Raw genomic sequence first — 17,701 nt, forward strand, 5'->3', positions numbered from 1 at the left:
GAAAAATTAAAATAAAGTAAAATAAAATAAATTTTTTAAAAATTGTTTTTTCTCTCTTGGGAAATTCATTTTTCATGAGTTTACACAATTGTTTCACCTATGCATATCTGAAGTTATTTCTGAAACTACAGACCAAAAAAGGTTCATGATTTTTCCATCTCATGTCTTTTGTTCAGCCCTTGTCCACGGCATAAAGTCAGCGTCTGTTACTTACTCATTAACTCTTTATCTCCGAGGGGGGGTAAACCCACTACACCGGGGCCCTTTGTTGGTGCTAAATCGAAAAATGACCAAAATGTCATTAAATTAAATGGGTCGTTAAATCAAAACTAGCAAACCCATTTTGATAGTTCTTCATTTAATGAATGAACTTCTGGTATAAGAGAACTGTTTTCGGCAATTGCCGAAAAGTAATTTGATGTCGAAGCCGTCTTAAAGGAATGTGCCCGAGCCGCTGGGAGCGGCTTGCCAGAGATTAAGAGTTAAAGTGATTACAGTCGCCTTTCAGTTTCTAGTATGCTTCTTGTTCACAAGTGGAGCTGTGAGTCAGGATAGCTGACCCTCTGGGCTTAAGATATGAGTGGGTAATGCATAATATTATACTTACCGGGTTGTGGAACCCAAGCGCTGATGAACATTTTCACAGAATTCTGTCTTCTGTTTTCCCAGCATTTAATGACTGTCATCATGGAGACGTGCGTCTCTTTACTCCAAACAGAAATACTTGGGATATGCAATGACAATAGTAATAATAAAGATCACTTCTATTATGCCCACTCAAGGCTCTTCAAAATAAAAAAGAAGATACAACAATTCTTTCAAATACATACTCGTATACGCTTGTATTCTGAAAAAGAACAAGTGCACAACATCTATTCCTATTGCATGTAAAATTTCAACATTTTCATTCCCCTACTTGGATGAATTGTACATAACAGCTTGTACTAAGAAAATTGATTCCATCTTTTTAGACAACAAACATCCCTTGTTCCCTCAAATAAAAACATCTGTCAGAAGTAAAAGGCCTAGGCTTCTGATCTGTAACAAAGAAAGATACAGAAGGTCATTTTTACCATCATCTATCAAAATGCTTCCATCTTAACCATCTTGTATAAGTATACTTACGACCTTAGAGCATGCATCAAAATAACATTGAGTGTGTATCTAGCTTACGATTATTATTGTTTATATTGCTGCTCATTTATATTATGCATGTGGTTGTAAGCCTACTTGTGTGTGCATGTGTGTGTGTACACATGGTGGAACACCAAACCAATGTGCCAGGATCTGGACAATAAAGATGTATCTTATCTTATCTTATCTTCATGCTTTTATGATGTATAGAAATTGCCACCTGTCTCACGGGCTGCTGAAGGATGCCACATGTAATTCCTTCTTCTTTTTGCTTCCTTTCTTTTCTCTGCGTCTTTGTTTTGCTCAACTTTTTCTTGATGCATTCCCCTTTACTGAAAGGCAAAATCAAAGTTTGCTTCCTCTCACCAGGAAAAAAACTCGTCAGATTCATCAGATATATACTAGCAAGCAAGGTGACATGCAGAATTCAGGTGTCTAAAAGAATCCTCAGTTGCTCCCGTGGTTGTTTAGTTCAACATTTCCTCAGTTGTCTCAATTTTGTTTTGATATTTTGTCGGTTGATTCACTTATGGTGTGTTTGGTTTTACTGTTAGCTCGTTGTTTGTTTATTGTTTGTTGGTTTTTTTTCCTTCATTGGTAATTTTTCAGTTACTTTATTGGGTTTTTTCTAAACTTGTTGGTTAAGTAGCTGTTAGTTTCACTGTTTAGTTGGTTGGTCGGCTGGTTGTTTGGTTGCTTATGGTTTTTAGCTAGTGAACTGATGTTTATATTAGTCGTATATCATATTTCTGCTCTTCCCCCTGGGGTGTGGTGCCACTGACCGAAGTGTCTTTAGGCCATTCCCAAAGGGGGGGACATTTCTCGTTCATGCCCTGTAGAATTGTAAATGGGCTTATTCATCAATGTCACGCTCATAACTGTGCCTGATCTACAAAAGGGAACTGCTGCTTTTTCTTTCCTATTCCTCACTATTGTCATTTTTCCTCTGCCTCTTTTGTATGTTTGTCACTCTCTTGTGACCCGCTATTTCTGAGGTGCCCTGAAAGTCGGAACAGACTTTGTGCTGTTGAGGCTAGAGGGGTGAGCAGAGTAAGCCTGATTCCCTTTAAAAACTTCTCTGTTGACATCCACCCCTTTGCGCTCATATGACCGTATGCAGTTGCGAGTGCTGTAAAACCTCAACTAAATATATATTCCTGCTCATGATTTTTCATATTTCTGCTCCTTTTTAATCTACACTCATGCTTTATCGCGTTTCTACTGGTTTATTTATCGTGTTTAATCAAGCGTTTTGTCATGTTTCTTCGTGTGATTATATGTTTCTACTCTTAGTTTATCTTTCTCCTCCTTGTGATTTACTCTGGCTCTGTTCATGTCCTGTTTCTAATGTTCTGTTTCTGCCTGTGATTTGTCATATTTCTGCTCATGACTTGTCATGTTTCTTTACACAACATATCATGTTTCTTTACACAACATATCATGTTTCTTTACACAACATATCCTGTTTCTTCACTTGGTTTGCTATGTTTTTTGCATGATTTATATTATGGTTATGCTCATGACTTGTCATGTTTCTGCACCTGATTTATCATCTTTCTGCACATAAATTTTCATGTTTCCACTTGTGATTATGTTATGGTTCTGCACATGACTTTTATTGAAACCTGACCAACGGACCTGTTCCCTGTGCCAGACGACGTCACCCTAAGGATCAGTGTGCCAACCGAGGAGAAAGTGCCGTATCTCTACATCTCTCAGGACTGCCACCCTGATCAGCCCCGGCAATGTCTGGTCTCCAGGTTTCTAGTTTTCAAGTCACCAGACGAGCGATGTGATCATGGTAAATAAATTACATTTTTACTGATCCCTCCGGAACAGCAATTTGGTTTACAATGGCATACATAAGTACGTACATAAATACATAATTATGAATACATACATGCACAAACACATACACAATATTGTGAATGCTACCAACTTGTGTTTCGCGCACTCATAATATGACCTTACGCAGCTGCGAGCGCCGTAAAACCCTGTACTACTACTACTACTACACGATATTACACCCATACAGAACATTTTCACAACCTTGCCACTGCTGTCGCCACTGTGCAACGCCCTGTTTTTGGGGTTTTTGTTAGCAAAGGTTGTTGTATTCTGCTTAAGGACACACCCCAGTGACTGCCCACTTCAACCCTGTGTGGGTGGCTCTTGCTTGACATTACTTTTGAGTCTGAATCCATTTCTCACTAAACCACCGGTGTGCCATAAACTCGGTGCCCAGTGCTGAATGTTTCGTCAAATCTTTGATATGGTTTAATACATGTTTGGGGGGAAAGGAGGGGGGGGGGGGGGGGTTCTATTGGCGAGTGGGAACAATAGCAAATTAACCTCTGCTTTGCATCATTTAATTTGACCAGGAAATCCAGTAGGGTCTGTTGCATTCTGGATGTAAGCAAAGGATCTGTCCCTGCAATGTGGAATAGCCTTTTGACAGGTTGTTTTAGTTTAGTTTAGTTTTAGTTTTAGTAAGAGTTTTACGGCACTCGTAACTGCATAAGGTCATATGAGCGCCAGAAGATTAGAGGTGTTACAAGAGAGTAACAAACATAAAAAAAGAAGAAGAGGAGATAAGGAAAATAGATGTTTGATAAGACAGAAGAAGCAAACCACACCAGAGCACCCGCCAACCACCCATCAGTTTTCATCAGTTGTATCTAATGGTGACCTAGATAGTCAAACATGTTAGAATGTTAGATTATTGGAGCGTTTGATAAAATTTTTCCAAAATGCCAGCTCCTTCCATGAGGGAAGGCATGGCTGGCCTTAGATGAATCAAATATGTCTAGTGTAGATTTGCTATGTTATAGTGTCGGTGGTCTAGTGGTGGGGCTGTCAGGCTTGCAACCGTACGATTATGGGTTTGAATCCCATCAGGGACCCGATGTTGTGTCCTTGGGAAAGGCTCTTTATAAAATTTCCCTCACTTTACCCAGATTGGAATGGATACCCGGCTATAGACGGTTAAAGATCAGGTTAGTTTGTTAGTGTTTGACCACATGAAATCTGCAGCTTGTATTGTGTGCTTCCCAAGAATCCGAGGATGCTGTGAGTGTTCTATGGTCTGCTGGGGTAATGATATAGTGTAAAGCGCATCGAGCTTGCTTTCGAGTGGGGACATGGGCTGTACAAATGCTATTTATTTATTTATTATTATTTCTAGGGTCTGCTGTGGTAATAATAGTTTGAAAGCGCGTAGAGCATGCTGCAGGGTGAAGATATACATTATATAAATGTAGTTATTATTATTGGTACTATTTGACCAAATTTCCTGCAATGTTCACTCGGTATTACCATCAACTGTGGTGTAATGGTTGGGCCTTTTGCCTGTGCAGGTGAAAGACTCGAGTTTGATTCCCCTGTGAGGATGTTTATTGTGTTGTGTATCTCCGTCTTTTGTGCTGGGATGCTATTTCCCACTTCCTGGTGGCTGGCCCTGAAAGGCAGGATTGTAACGGCCCTAAATGAATCCCACAGAATTAAGTGCATGCTTTAGTATGGGCTACCTTTACACTTCTGCACTCCAAACATATTTCTCAAGCTATTGTAGGGTAATTTTATGTGGAGGAACTCTGATGCATGGTTCTTGTAGGCTCAGAAGGAAAAGCTCAAAGGGTTAATCATTTGATGTATATGGGTGGATGGAAAACATTAACTATCGTCAAGACACACAAGACTGAGACAACATATGTACACATGTTTTAAACTAGTACAATCACCAAAATGCCAGTGTGGAGAGGCGGACCAAACTGTTGAACACATCCTTCAGCACTGCAAGACACACAGGGCCCTGAGACAGGAAACGTGGCCAACCCCACTGACGCTACAAGAGAAGCTTTACGGGCCGACAGATGGAGTGAGCAGGACGGCCCAATTTATGACAGATACCAGACTTCAAGTGTGATGCGATCGAGAAGAAGAAGAAGAAGTCAATAAATCAAGGAACGGCTTGTATTCTTACTACATGTTGCTCAGCTCTCTTTTGCGTGCAGAAGGTATAAGTTTGTTTCCTGAGTGGTGAAATGGTTATGGAGTACCTCATTTTGTCGGCTGGGCTGCTGTTATACCATTCAGCTCAGGTTGGTCCTGACAGGCAGAGTCAAGGCAGCTCGCCCCCTAAATGATTCAGACTGTGTTGATGGAGACAAAACATTCGACAAATGTGGGTGGTTGGCTGCTGCTCTGGTGTGGTTTACTCCTTTCCTTTCAAGCATCTTTCGTCATTATCTGTCCTCGTTCTTTTTCGTGTTTGCTTTTCTCTTGTAGCATCTCTAACCTTTAGCACTTATGTGACCTTATTGCATTGTAAGTGCTGTAACATTTTTACTAAAACTAAATCTAAAGCATTTGGCAATCATTGCTTTCAGGATTCTTTATCCAACAATAAGATTATACTCTTGTTGGTGTTCTGCAGGCCTGAAGCAGCTGTATTCTTTGGAGAACAGTCCTCTTACCACTACTAAGGTGAGGCTGGAGGAGACTGGAATGTTCCTCTGCGTCCAGGCCATCTGTGGAGCGTTGCCTGGATACAGAGAGTGGTGGTCCACATTGGCACCACAGTTTGTCCCAAATGCTTTTTCAGGTGAAGCTCTTTTCTAGGTTGTGTATGTTTTGGTTGTTCTAAGACAGAGAAAGGGAGAGAAAGAGAGAGGGATGAAGGGAGATAAAGAGAGTTTGAATAGTTGGGGGGGGGGGGGGTGTTAATGGTCCAGTAGTAAGGTTCTCAGACTCTCAACCGTTAAGTGATTGGCTCGAATCTTGTTAAGGGCTTGACGTTGTGTTCTTGGAAAGGGCACTTTACACATACAAACTTTCCTCTCTTCACCCAGGTGGTAATGGATACGCAGCTATAGACAGTGATAGATGTTGTCGGTTGGTTAATGTTTACGTGGGTATAATCCCCAGCGTGCACTGTATCAGGGTTGCCAGTTTCTAAAGCTGAAATCCGGCTTTTTAAAATCCTCCGGCTTTCGCGGCTTTTATTGAGAAAAAAATTTCCTGCCTCATCGGCAAATTGTGACCCGACACCGGCTAGGCCGGAAGGAAGACCAGAACGGGTTGTTGAACTCTAGTGCATTTCCAGTTGGGTCTGGGCATTATTTGTTTTTAAAGTAAAAACGAATAAATAGGTGCCTAGTATATAAAAAATGAGAATAAACAAAAGAAAAAGAGTCATAAACTAGGTGCCTAGTATATAAAAAATGAGAATAAACAAAAGAAAAAGAGTCATAAACTAGGTGCCTAGTATATAAAAAATGAGAATAAACAAAAGAAAAAGAGTCATAAACTAGGTGCCTAGTATATAAAAAATGAGAATAAACAAAAGAAAAAGAGTCATAAACTAGGTGCCTAGTATATAAAAAATGAGAATAAACAAAAGAAAAAGAGTCATAAACTAGGTGCCTAGTATATAAAAAATGAGAATAAACAAAAGAAAAAGAGTCATAAACTAGGTGCCTAGTATATAAAAAATGAGAATAAACAAAAGAAAAAGAGTCATAAACTAGGTGCCTAGTATATAAAAAATGAGAATAAACAAAAGAAAAAGAGTCATAAACTAGGTGCCTAGTATTGAGAGAGGGAGCAGTGCACACTGGCTGTCACCTCCTCCAAAAGGAGAAATTAATTTTTTTACAGCAAAACCTTCCCCCTTCCATTACACATCAAAATATGCAGTTATTAGTTAGTTCTATTTTTGTCATATTTAGGTTTTTCGATTTAATATTTTGGCACATGATAATATCTTATCTGTTTTTAATGAAATGCCTCGCGCGTGCGTAGAATTTTATACCAACAAATTTTCAGGCTTTTTTGTCAGAGCCTGCTGGCAACCCTGACTGTATGCTTCCAGGAAAGCTGAGAATGTTCCAAAGTCGTGTTCTAGGGTCTGCTGTGGGTAATTCTAGTTGAAGATCATGGAGAGCACGCTGTAGAGCGCGGATGTGTGCTATATAAATGCAACCATTATTTTCATTATTATTATTTTTATTTAAATTATTATTATTATTATTATTATTATTTAAAATATTATTATTATTATTATTACTATTGTTTTTAAAAATTATTATTATTATTATTATACTGACAATAAAACAAGGTACCATTTTTTGATTGTGTAAAAATTCTTAGGCTTTCCCTGTCATGTGAGTACCACAAAATACTTTAAAGAGTAGGTCATGTTCTAAAAATAACATTTTGGGGTTTGAATCAGTGTTCACCGCACCAAAGTCTAAATATAGAAAATTGATATTTTTTTCTGAATGGCGGGATTTTTAAAAATAATATTTAAAAAAATAAGAATTAGGTTTAGGTCTTTATTTCCCGAAATCCGCAATAACATTTGATCATTGTCACCGAAGAAGATGGTACATTTAACTCAACATCAGAGATACCGAGCCATCAGCAGCAGGCTTTGCCTGTTTGTGCTGTTGCCAGGACATTCAGCATCAAAAGAAAAACAGCAATGGGTTTGTGTTCCATGGTACTGTTCAGTGTATATAAATATGTGTCACGACACGCTGGAATCAGGGACTCTCACGGCCTAGAGGTTAAGGTGTTGGCCTCTCGCCCAAAATGTCCCGGGTTCGAATCCGCGTAGTGACCGAAAAATTTTCTTCTCTAAATTTGTCTCCTTTCACCTCATTTCCTGTTCTCTAGCAATGTTCTGTCGTCTGCTTTTGTCTCCTCTTTCTGCCCCCACCCCCTCACCTCCTTTGCCCCTTCCTCTGGGCTCCTGATTCTTTCTGCAGCCTTTCTACTGCTACTCCTTCGCTTCTTCTTACAGCTGTCTTTCGGCCACACCCCTGATCTTCTGGTAGGAAAGATCTACACCTAGCCTTCTCGGACAAGGGCGAAAAATCTCGGAGGGCCCGTGTGCAATTTGCTCTTGTCAATTTGGGGGGATGTAGAATGATTGGTATCATCCTAAAGCTTGTTCATTTGTTTTGCCTTGGATGAAAACAAATATGAATTTATCTTGAATACAAGTCGAGATATTTGTGAATGAAAGAGGTGGGGGTCACCTGGTTTCAAATGTAAAATTAGTGAGAAAATGACTGTCAAAGATAAGTTATTTCCTTAACTGGTGAATCTGTAGAAACTGAAAATTTACATTTTTTTCCCCCTTTAATCGATGCTTCTCAGTAAAATTCACACAGAAACATGTTCTCTAATGGGCACGAAAGGTGTTAAGCCGAAAAAAACAAAATTCGATAAAAATTTACAAACAAGCACCTGATTTCACCACGATGCCTCACGTATATGAAGGGCACAAGGGAAAAACCAGCGATGTTAGTTTTGTTTTTGGGGGGGGTATTGTCCCAGCATGATGCTTGGCTGGGTCTGCTTTAGTCTGTCGAAGTCACATACAAAAAAGTGAGCTCTGTCCGTCTCTGTGAGGGTTAGAAAATTTGGCCCACATTGGAAGAACCAGCGATGTCAGGATGTTAACAATGGAAGAACCAGCGATGTCAGGATGTTAACAATGGAAGAACCAGCGATGTCAGGATGTTAACAATGGAAGAACCAGCGATGTCAGGATGTTAACAATGGAAGAACCAGCGATGTCAGGATATTAACAATGGAAGAACCAGCGATGTCAGGATGTTAACAATGGAAGAACCAGCGATGTCAGGATGTTAACAATGGAAGAACCAGCGATGTCAGGATGTTAACAATGGAAGAACCAGCGATGTCAGGATGTTAACAATGGAAAAACCAGCGATGTCAGGATGTTAACAATGCAAAAACCAGCAATGTCAGGATGTTAACAATGCAAAAACCAGCAATGTCAGGATGTTAACAATGGAAAAACCAGCGATGTCAGGATGTTAACAATGGAAGAACCAGCGATGTCAGGATGTTAACAATGGAAGAACCAGCGATGTCAGGATGTTAACAATGGAAGAACCAGCGATGTCAGGATGTTAACAATGGAAGAACCAGCGATGTCAGGATGTTAACAATGGAAGAACCAGCGATGTCAGGATGTTAACAATGGAAGAACCAGCGATGTCAGGATGTTAACAATGGAAGAACCAGCAATGTCAAGCATACTTTTCTTTGTTGCGCCCCTTGTGACCAATCAGTGACCATATTTCAGTGACCATATTTCAGTGAAAATTGTTGATTTGGTATAGGTTTAACACCCTTGTGAGGACTACTAGGTTATTTAAGAGGCAAGACCTATGAATTTAACGTCCATCCCCGAAAGGACCGAGCCAAATAGGAATTTCATGTAAAGTGCCTTACCAAAGGACACAACGTCGGACGGAGCTGAGGCTCAAACCCCCGCACTGGTCTTGTATGCGCTGTTAAACGGGAAAATCATTCATTGAGCTCCCATGTTGCACTAAACTGATTTTTCGAAGAACTTGGGCTACCCAAACATCTCAGCAAACGATTTGTGCAATCGTTGGCTGATATCTCTCTTCTCCTATAAAATCTACTCTCTAAGTGAGGAAACAGTTCACCTTTGCTGTTACGAGACAGTCAGCAAAAAGGGTGGAGACGATGTGGCCTGCATGCCGCTACATTATTTTCTACTCATTCTGCCTGCTGATGTGACTCGTCTACATTACTTTCTACTCATTCTGCCTGCTGATGTGACTCGTCTACATGACTTTCTACTCATTCTGCCTGCTGATGTGACTTGTCTACATGACTTTCTACTCATTCTGCCTGCTGATGTGACTCGTCTACATTACTTTCTACTCATTCTGCCTGCTGATGTGACTCGTCTACATTACTTTCTACTCATTCTGCCTGCTGATGTGACTCGTCTACATTACTTTCTACTCATTCTGCCTGCTGATGTGACTCGTCTACATGACTTTCTACTCATTCTGCCTGCTGATGTGACTCGTCTACATTACTTTCTACTCATTCTGCCTGCTGATGTGACTGGTCTACATTACTTTCTACTCATTCTGCCTGCTGATGTGACTCGTCTACATTACTTTCTACTCATTCTGCCTGCTGATGTGACTCGTCTACATTACTTTCTACTCATTCTGCCCGCTGATGTGACTCGTCTACATTACTTTCTACTCATTCAGCCCGCTGATGTGACTCGTCTACATTACTTTCTACTCATTCTGCCCGCTGATGTGACTCGTCTACATTACTTTCTACTCATTCTGCCTGCTGATGTGACTCGTCTACTTTACTTTCTACTCATTCTGCCTGCTGATGTGACTCGCCTACATTACTTTCTACTCATTCTGCCTGCTGATGTGACTCGTCTACATTACTTTCTACTCATTCTGCCTGCTGATGTGACTGGTCTACATTACTTTCTACTCATTCTGCCTGCTGATGTGACTCGTCTGCATTACTTTCTACTCATTCTGCCTGCTGATTTGACTCGTCTACATTACTTTCTACTCATTCTGCCTGCTGATTTGACTCGTCTACATTACTTTCTACTCATTCTGCCCGCTGATGTGACTCGTCTACATTACTTTCTACTCATTCTGCCTGCTGATGTGGCTCGTCTACATTACTTTCTACTCATTCTGCCTGCTGATGTGACTCGTCTACATTACTTTCTACTCATTCTGCCTGCTGATGTGGCGCGTGCGCAGGCCAAAACAAGAACTGGCGGGTGGTCTGGTTTTTCTATCATGTAGGTGTCCATCAGGAAAGGTACAAAAAAGTGAAAATCTTGTTTCCAGTGAAAGGCCACAGCTACATGGAATGCACAGAGACATGGTAGTGGTGAATGACAAGGTCACTGTAGATATGCCAGCCAGTTGGATGGAGCAGATCTAGACAGAGCCCTTTGGAAACCCTCATTGCTCCAGATAGTGGAGATGACACAAGCCGTATTCCAGAATGTGTCCAGAATACCTTAAACCTTACTACTGTGTCTCCTGCCTTATACCCACTCGACCTCTGCTTGAAACCTGAATCTCACAGGTCCATCCTCAAATAATGTAGACAGAAAAAGAGTTTTACGTCTTTAAAGTTTGCGCTTGTTTTTTCCCTTGTTCCCTTCATATATATTAACACTTTGCCCCCCCCCACAGGATGCCGATAGGTAACAGTAAGAAGTTGTCACACACACACCCCCCCCCCCCCCAAGATGCCGATTAACACCATTGTTATAAGTAGGAATGTTCTCCTTTTGGACGTGTGCACTTGTTTGAGTTATAATTTCCTTTGTGAATGGTTTTGTGGCCTTCGAGGGAGAAAATTACTTTATTTATAACAATAAGTGTAATTTTTTTTAAATGTCGAGTAGACCTGGCAGGAGTGCTGCTTTACACTGAGCCTTGATGAGAATTCGGGTGATGAATGTGCTCGATCTAATGTTTTCAGTTCCGATTCTAATTTTGTTTTTGGTGAACATGCGATCATCACGTTCAATTTTCTTAATGAGCTTATAATTTCCTAATGATAGGGGTATTTTTGGCGGAGATAAGGTATAGTACCGATGTACTCCATCTGTATCTTGGTACGTGGGGACAAAGGTTGTATGCTCTGCTCTCTCAGTGGGTGGAAAGTCCTAAAGTGGGAGTTATCTTTTTGCTTACCTGTATTACCTGTCTTGGGTAACAACGTCATTGCACACCGGACAGGTCCATAAGTGCTCAGTTCCCCCCAGCACCAAAGCCCGCAAGGTATCCATACTGATTGTTCCGGTGGCTGTCTGATTATGGCGACGTCTTTCCTTTCCAGATAATCGTTCCTTTCTTCCTTCTCCCCTCTCTATCCCCATCTTTTTGCTTAGTTTCTCTGAATTGATCTGTGTCTTGCCTGGTTTTTTGTTTCAGATACTGGCGGTGACTCAACAATATTTTCCTCTTTGGCACCTGTGTTGGCTGTTGTGGCCCTTGTGGTTATAATAATCTGTGTGTAAGTACAACTCTTGAGCTCATGTTGTCCGAGAACTGGAAAATTGGTGTGCAATTTTTGGTTCTGAGGGCAAGTATAACACATTGCCTGCCTGTTTGAAAAAACCCAGAAACCAACAAATGGCCATTCTGTTACAAACATGCAACCCTTCGCTCCTACAAATGCTTTCACACTTTCAGACACACACTCGTTCATTCTCTTGAATACTCACACATGCATGCATACATACTCAACTTGCACCCTCAAAAACGTGTATGCTCACTAAAATCGATTTGTACTTTTTCATTGAGACTTCAGTGTAATTTTTATAAACTTTCGAGAAAATATGCAAATATTCACAATTATATTCGACACATAAAGTTGTATTTGGAGGAACTACTTAATAGCGAATTGTGTGCCAGATGGATAAAGTTGGAAAATTACAGCTTTCTATCATCTTTTCCGAGTGTCTACACCAATGTTATGTCATTCATTTTTCAAAAATTCGACAGATTTTGTAGTGCCGTTTGTTTTTAATTAATTTTTTTTCATCCACACTTGTCTAAAGTTTTTTTTTGATTTAGCATTGCCGACTTTAGCACGCCTAACTAAATAACAAGACAAGTTACAGTGTCCATTTTTTAAAGTCTCAAGAGCAGAAATGCATGCTTTTGGTGCGCTAAATGGTAATTACCATAAATACAAGGATACATCTTAAACTGTACGTTGAAAAGTACCAAAAATTAAGTCAGCCCAGACGGAGTGGCGACAGAGAGCTGACCCCCGTGACCCCAACGTGATAAGGCGCTTGGCGGGGAACCTCCGGCTGCAACTAAAATTCCACTGCCAGTGCGCCATGACCTGTCCCCATAGGATTATGGGCTGCGGCCGAGTTTTTTCGCGTAATTCTACAATATTTGCATACAGGGGCGAAGCGTCTATATAATCAAATAATCACTGCTTCCCTTCCTAATTTTGGAACATTGTCGCTGTCAAATTCATCCTTAAACGTAAACCTCTTAAATTAAAAGTAAAAAGAGGTTCGTAATCCACAATAAGCATGCCTAACATTCAAAACGGTTTCACGGCCACATAAATAGCCTCCTCACCCCTCTCGGGCCACTCCAAAATCAGTCGCAAGCTTTGATTAAGTAAGCTTAAAGTGAGGCTGAAAGAGTCTACCAATACAGTTGAGGGAACATGTGCATAGCAGTCAAAGCTGTTTCATTGCCACATATACCCTGTTCACCCCTTTGGGGCCACAGTTAAAATCAATCACAAGCCCTGATTAAGTAAGCTAACGAACACTGGTCGAGTCTACCTCACAAATATGAGGGGAACTAACTCCTAACAATCTCATTACTGCTGCGTGTGCTTGTTTTTTTTCCTCGACTTTTTACTGTCCTATAATCAGATCGTGACCTCGATTATGACACCAGCTCCTGGCCGCGAAAGGCTAACAAAAACAGCCAAATGTGAAATTAAAAAAATGATAATTGTCATGTTCTACCAAAGAGTTAGACTCTCTGGTAGATCTATAACATATAGATCTAGTACTGACATCTCTGCTTCTTTGCTTTGTGTTTATGTATTCAATCTAAAGTTAATTTAATTTTAGTTGGAACTGATATTTAATAAGATACTTTCCCGATTATTTTGGCGGTTGAACATACAATATGAATTCCGGATTTGTTTTCATTTACAACTCAGCCAGAGTCGCCGCCTCGAGAAAGATTCTTATGTGATATCTACAGGCCATATAGATCTATATCTGGTCCCGTTTTACTTTGATTACCCTGTCAAACAAGTCAGCCTTCGCCCCTGTTTGCATCATTTTGGATAATCCGCGTTTTTTCACGTTTTTTCCTTTTTTTTTCCACAAAACAATTAATTGACGCCTCGCCATGTGACTGAAAGGGACGTAATCATCGTAATAACTCTCATTTAAGTGAAAAATTTGTTATTTCCCATGTTAGAAGGTCTTGGTTATGGGTTGTGATTTTGTTCCTTGAGCATGTTCAATTTTTCAATCCATCAAAAGTTGTTCTCATGTCTGCTGATGTTTTATGTTAGACAGGTGTCCCTGGTTTTAGTGACGTGCCAGCATCAGAGGTCCAGATGTCTGAAAGTGACAGAGATTATTATTTTGGGGGGTTTTTTGTTGTTTTTTTACTGATGTGTATTGTTTTCTTTTCCAAATACACAAAAAATTACTGATACTGATATGTTCTGTTTTAAATTTTTCTGTACATAAAACATGAAAATCATGAAACTTCGTGTTGAAAAAGTGCAAAACATGTCGCGAATGGTGTTATGGTAACTTGCATAATTTTTGCATAATTTTTGCTTTTTTTGGTGCATAATTTGGTCTCCTAAATTTGCATAATTCTACGCGGACAGCATGACATGTGCTTACACAAGCAGAATAAAGTCCAGTCCATGATGTTATCGCTTTTGTGCTGAACTCATAACTGCATCTAGGAGAAAAACGATAATGCTAGAAAATCCTCCGACTCCTCTCAAATTTTCCAGTCCGGACGTGAATGTGCATCATATCATTTTTTTAAACTTTTGACGTCATATTTATTTTATTTGGTATGATACTGAAATATTTCTTTTTCAACGTTTTCTCTTTATCAGGATTATCGTCATAAAACGACGCAGAGCCTTCAGCAAAGTTACTGGAGAGGATTTGTTTAAGGGTGCAAGAAGGAGGGTCAATGTATCCAGTCTGGTAATTAGAATTTCTGTTCATCTGTGAAAATATCTTAGGCGGACCATTACTGTGCAGTTGGTGATAAATTTGGTCTACCCTGCTTATGTTCAAGGTTTTAATCTGAGTTGGATTAAATTTTCGTTTTTTTCGACCCTCCTCATTAGTCTAAGAATTTTTCTGATGCTTCTGATGGGAAAGGTATTGAGTTTTTTCTCCCTCCTGAGGGGAATGCACTGTCCAATTTTCTCTGACGTACAGCGATGTGCTCTGAGTACGTGCTTGGTACACATTCTTTTGAAGATAAGAAAAGATCAGGTACATGATATTATTCCTCACTATTGTCTTTGTTGTAGTCATTAGGCACTTCACAGTCACACGCAGAAGGCCCAAGTTCGATAACCATGTCAGGGAATTTTTATCAAGTATCTCGATTTTTCTGTTGAGATGTTGTATACGTCTTGTCCGGGGTCGGTCCTGACAGGCAGGGTTGAAACCAGCCTCCTGAACTTTCTAAGAATGTGTGCATACTTATGTATGTGTAAGCAAAGATAGTACATAACAAGATGGGCCACTCAGCCAAAAAAGTGTCCACAGGAAGTTCGCTCTTTGCTTCAAATGGCGCTGCAGTCTGTTTTGAAGCTCTCTTTCGTTTTACCAGAAGAAGAATAGGAATAGCACCTCCTTGCGTGCGCAGATCGACTGCTGTTTATCAGCAGTTCGGGTTCGTTCAGTGTTGAGTTTTAGTTTTTTTTTTATTTTAATGACCTCTCGCCTTTCATTCAAAAGTCAAATTAAACGAAGAAAACAATCACCCTTTCCTCCGGAAGAGGTTTTTTGTCAGCGTAACCATTTTAAAAAAGCGTTCTTCCGAAATTCATTTAAAAACTTGCTAGTTTCACTTTGATTTTTTAAACTCAAGTAGGGTAACTCTGTTCGCAAAAGGTGCGCTTTTGTGAAGAGGGCGCCACCGAATTTTGAGGACACTTTTTCAATTGACTCAAAGAGAGAAGTGGCCAATCTTGTTACGTAGACTCTTGGGTGTGAGGGAGAAAGAAAACAACCAGTTGGAGAGAAACCCAAGTTGAATCATAGATTTTTTTAAATGCTTATTGAAAAGTGCATTTGTGAGGCAGCGTGGTGAAATCAGGCGCTTGTCAAAATAATCAAAGGGAAGAAACTGGCTTATTCCGCAGGTTTGTGAATTTTTATTGAATTTTTGTTTTTTGGCTCAGCAAGAAGAACACTTTGCTATGTGGATTTTACAGAAAAATGTTGATTAAAGGCGCAAAAATGTAAATTTTCAGTTTCCACGTACTCTCTAACTAAGGAAATAACACAACTTTGGCAGCCATTTTCTCACTAATTTTACCTCTGAAATCAGGTGACCCCTACCTCCTATAATCGCCAATATCTTGACTTGTATCAAAGATAAATGGATATTGTGTACATCAAAAGCAAGGCGAATGGACAGGCTTTAAGATGGTACCAGTAACTCCATATGCCCCAAAATTGACGAGCGCCTGATCCCACCATGATGCCTCGCATTTATTTATGTAGTAATTTTTTGCTTTCTCAGCAATCTTTTGCATAACTGGTTCATGTGTGCTCTTTGAATGTGTATATCATCGCTTTTGTATGCCCTTAGCTCTTGAAGGATAAATTTAAACATTTTTTTTGTCCACGTTTTTCCAGGAATCACCTCCTCCTGATCCTCCAAAGGGGCCACCACCCCTACCAAAAAAGGAACCGGATGATTCTTTAGTCATCTGTGACGACAGTGGACAGGGCACTGGCGACACTAGCGGTCTCGGTATAGGGGAATCGAACGCTCAACTCTCTGGCCCGGACTTGGAGAGTAAATCGTCCACGGGAGATGTAATTGTATTCTGTCATCAGTATGCAGACGCGAGTTGTGAGAAATGGAGCAGTCCCACATCAACAAACAATGGTCAGGATGTCTCACCAATAGACTCGAAAGAGTCGTTGCGAAGCGTGAAAGACTTCAGCGGAGAAGAGAAAGAAGAGAAGGGGGACTTCGATGATCAGTGTATAGCACTGGAAAATTTAAAACTTAAGTTTGATTCTTCAGATAACAGTTCGTGCAGTTCGAGGAATGACCCTGGGTCGTCATCACCTACGGAGGACCAGGACTCAAGCTTGTTTTCTGACAGTTCTGAGAAGCTTCTCATCCCTGCTTCCAATAAAACATTGCCTTCTAGGGAAATGTCTGTGTGAATGAGAAAAGGATCCAGATGTCGTACAGGCTTCATTTGAGAAAATTTGGGTGGGGGGGGGGGGGGAGTGAAAAATCATATTTTGGGGAACATTGAGATTCGTCAGGATGTTTCCTGATCAACCATGTCACTTCATGATCACATAATATTTTTACGGCAAATTTGCTTCAGGACAAATTTCCAGGAGTTAAATGGTTAAATAGCCATTTATGCATGTATGTAATCAAAAAGAGGACTAATTGAGTATTCTACAAACACTTTTCGAGAATAAAAATCATGGCACAGAAAATAACCATTCCAATGTAGAATAAGTCTTGAAACATTGAGCTTTCAGTACATCAGTGTAATGGTTTGTGGGATGTGGAAGTATTTATATTGTTTCAAAAGATCACTAAAAATGTGCACTTCTTAACGACACCAGCAAAGTCGATTCAGGTGGGTCGCTGTGGCGGGCTGCTGAGTCGCACCAACTCAAAGGCACAGATTCGGGCAAAAAGTGATGCCATGACCCCCTGTTATTATCCACAGGCTTATGCTCGGAGATTACGCTCTGCCATGGCCGCTGCTCTTCACTCACTGGAAAAACTTATGTTGCGAAGATGGACACCGTAGGCCCTGCCTTTATGCCCAAACGAAGGTCACAGTGCCAGTCTTGGGGCAGTGCCACTGACTGAAGTGTCTTGAGGCCATTTCCAAAAGGGGGGACATTAACTTGTTCTTATGCACAGGAGAATTTTGTAAATGGGCTGATTAAACAATG

General features: G+C 40.4%; 1 protein-coding gene and 1 long non-coding RNA gene across 2 annotated transcripts in view; both read left to right on the forward strand.

The window, feature by feature from the left end:
- Positions 1 to 17,246, forward strand: part of LOC101851905 — a gene marked incomplete in the record, with an annotated part of 41,506 nt that extends 24,260 nt beyond the window's left edge. Inside the window, 5 exon segments of the mRNA XM_005089530.3 lie at positions 2,789 to 2,935; positions 5,570 to 5,737; positions 11,931 to 12,012; positions 14,632 to 14,725; positions 16,400 to 17,246. Coding sequence (XP_005089587.2) covers positions 2,789 to 2,935; positions 5,570 to 5,737; positions 11,931 to 12,012; positions 14,632 to 14,725; positions 16,400 to 16,942 — 1,034 coding nt within the window.
- LOC118477525 lies at positions 5,749 to 6,727 on the forward strand. The gene is made up of 2 exons (XR_004858437.1): positions 5,749 to 6,284; positions 6,339 to 6,727. It is a non-coding gene; the product is annotated as an uncharacterized LOC118477525 (long non-coding RNA).
- Positions 17,247 to 17,701: the final 455 nt, after the last annotated feature.

Source organism: Aplysia californica, unplaced genomic scaffold, assembly GCF_000002075.1.
Source record: "Aplysia californica isolate F4 #8 unplaced genomic scaffold, AplCal3.0 scaffold00006, whole genome shotgun sequence".
Lineage (NCBI taxonomy): Eukaryota > Metazoa > Mollusca > Gastropoda > Aplysiida > Aplysiidae > Aplysia > Aplysia californica.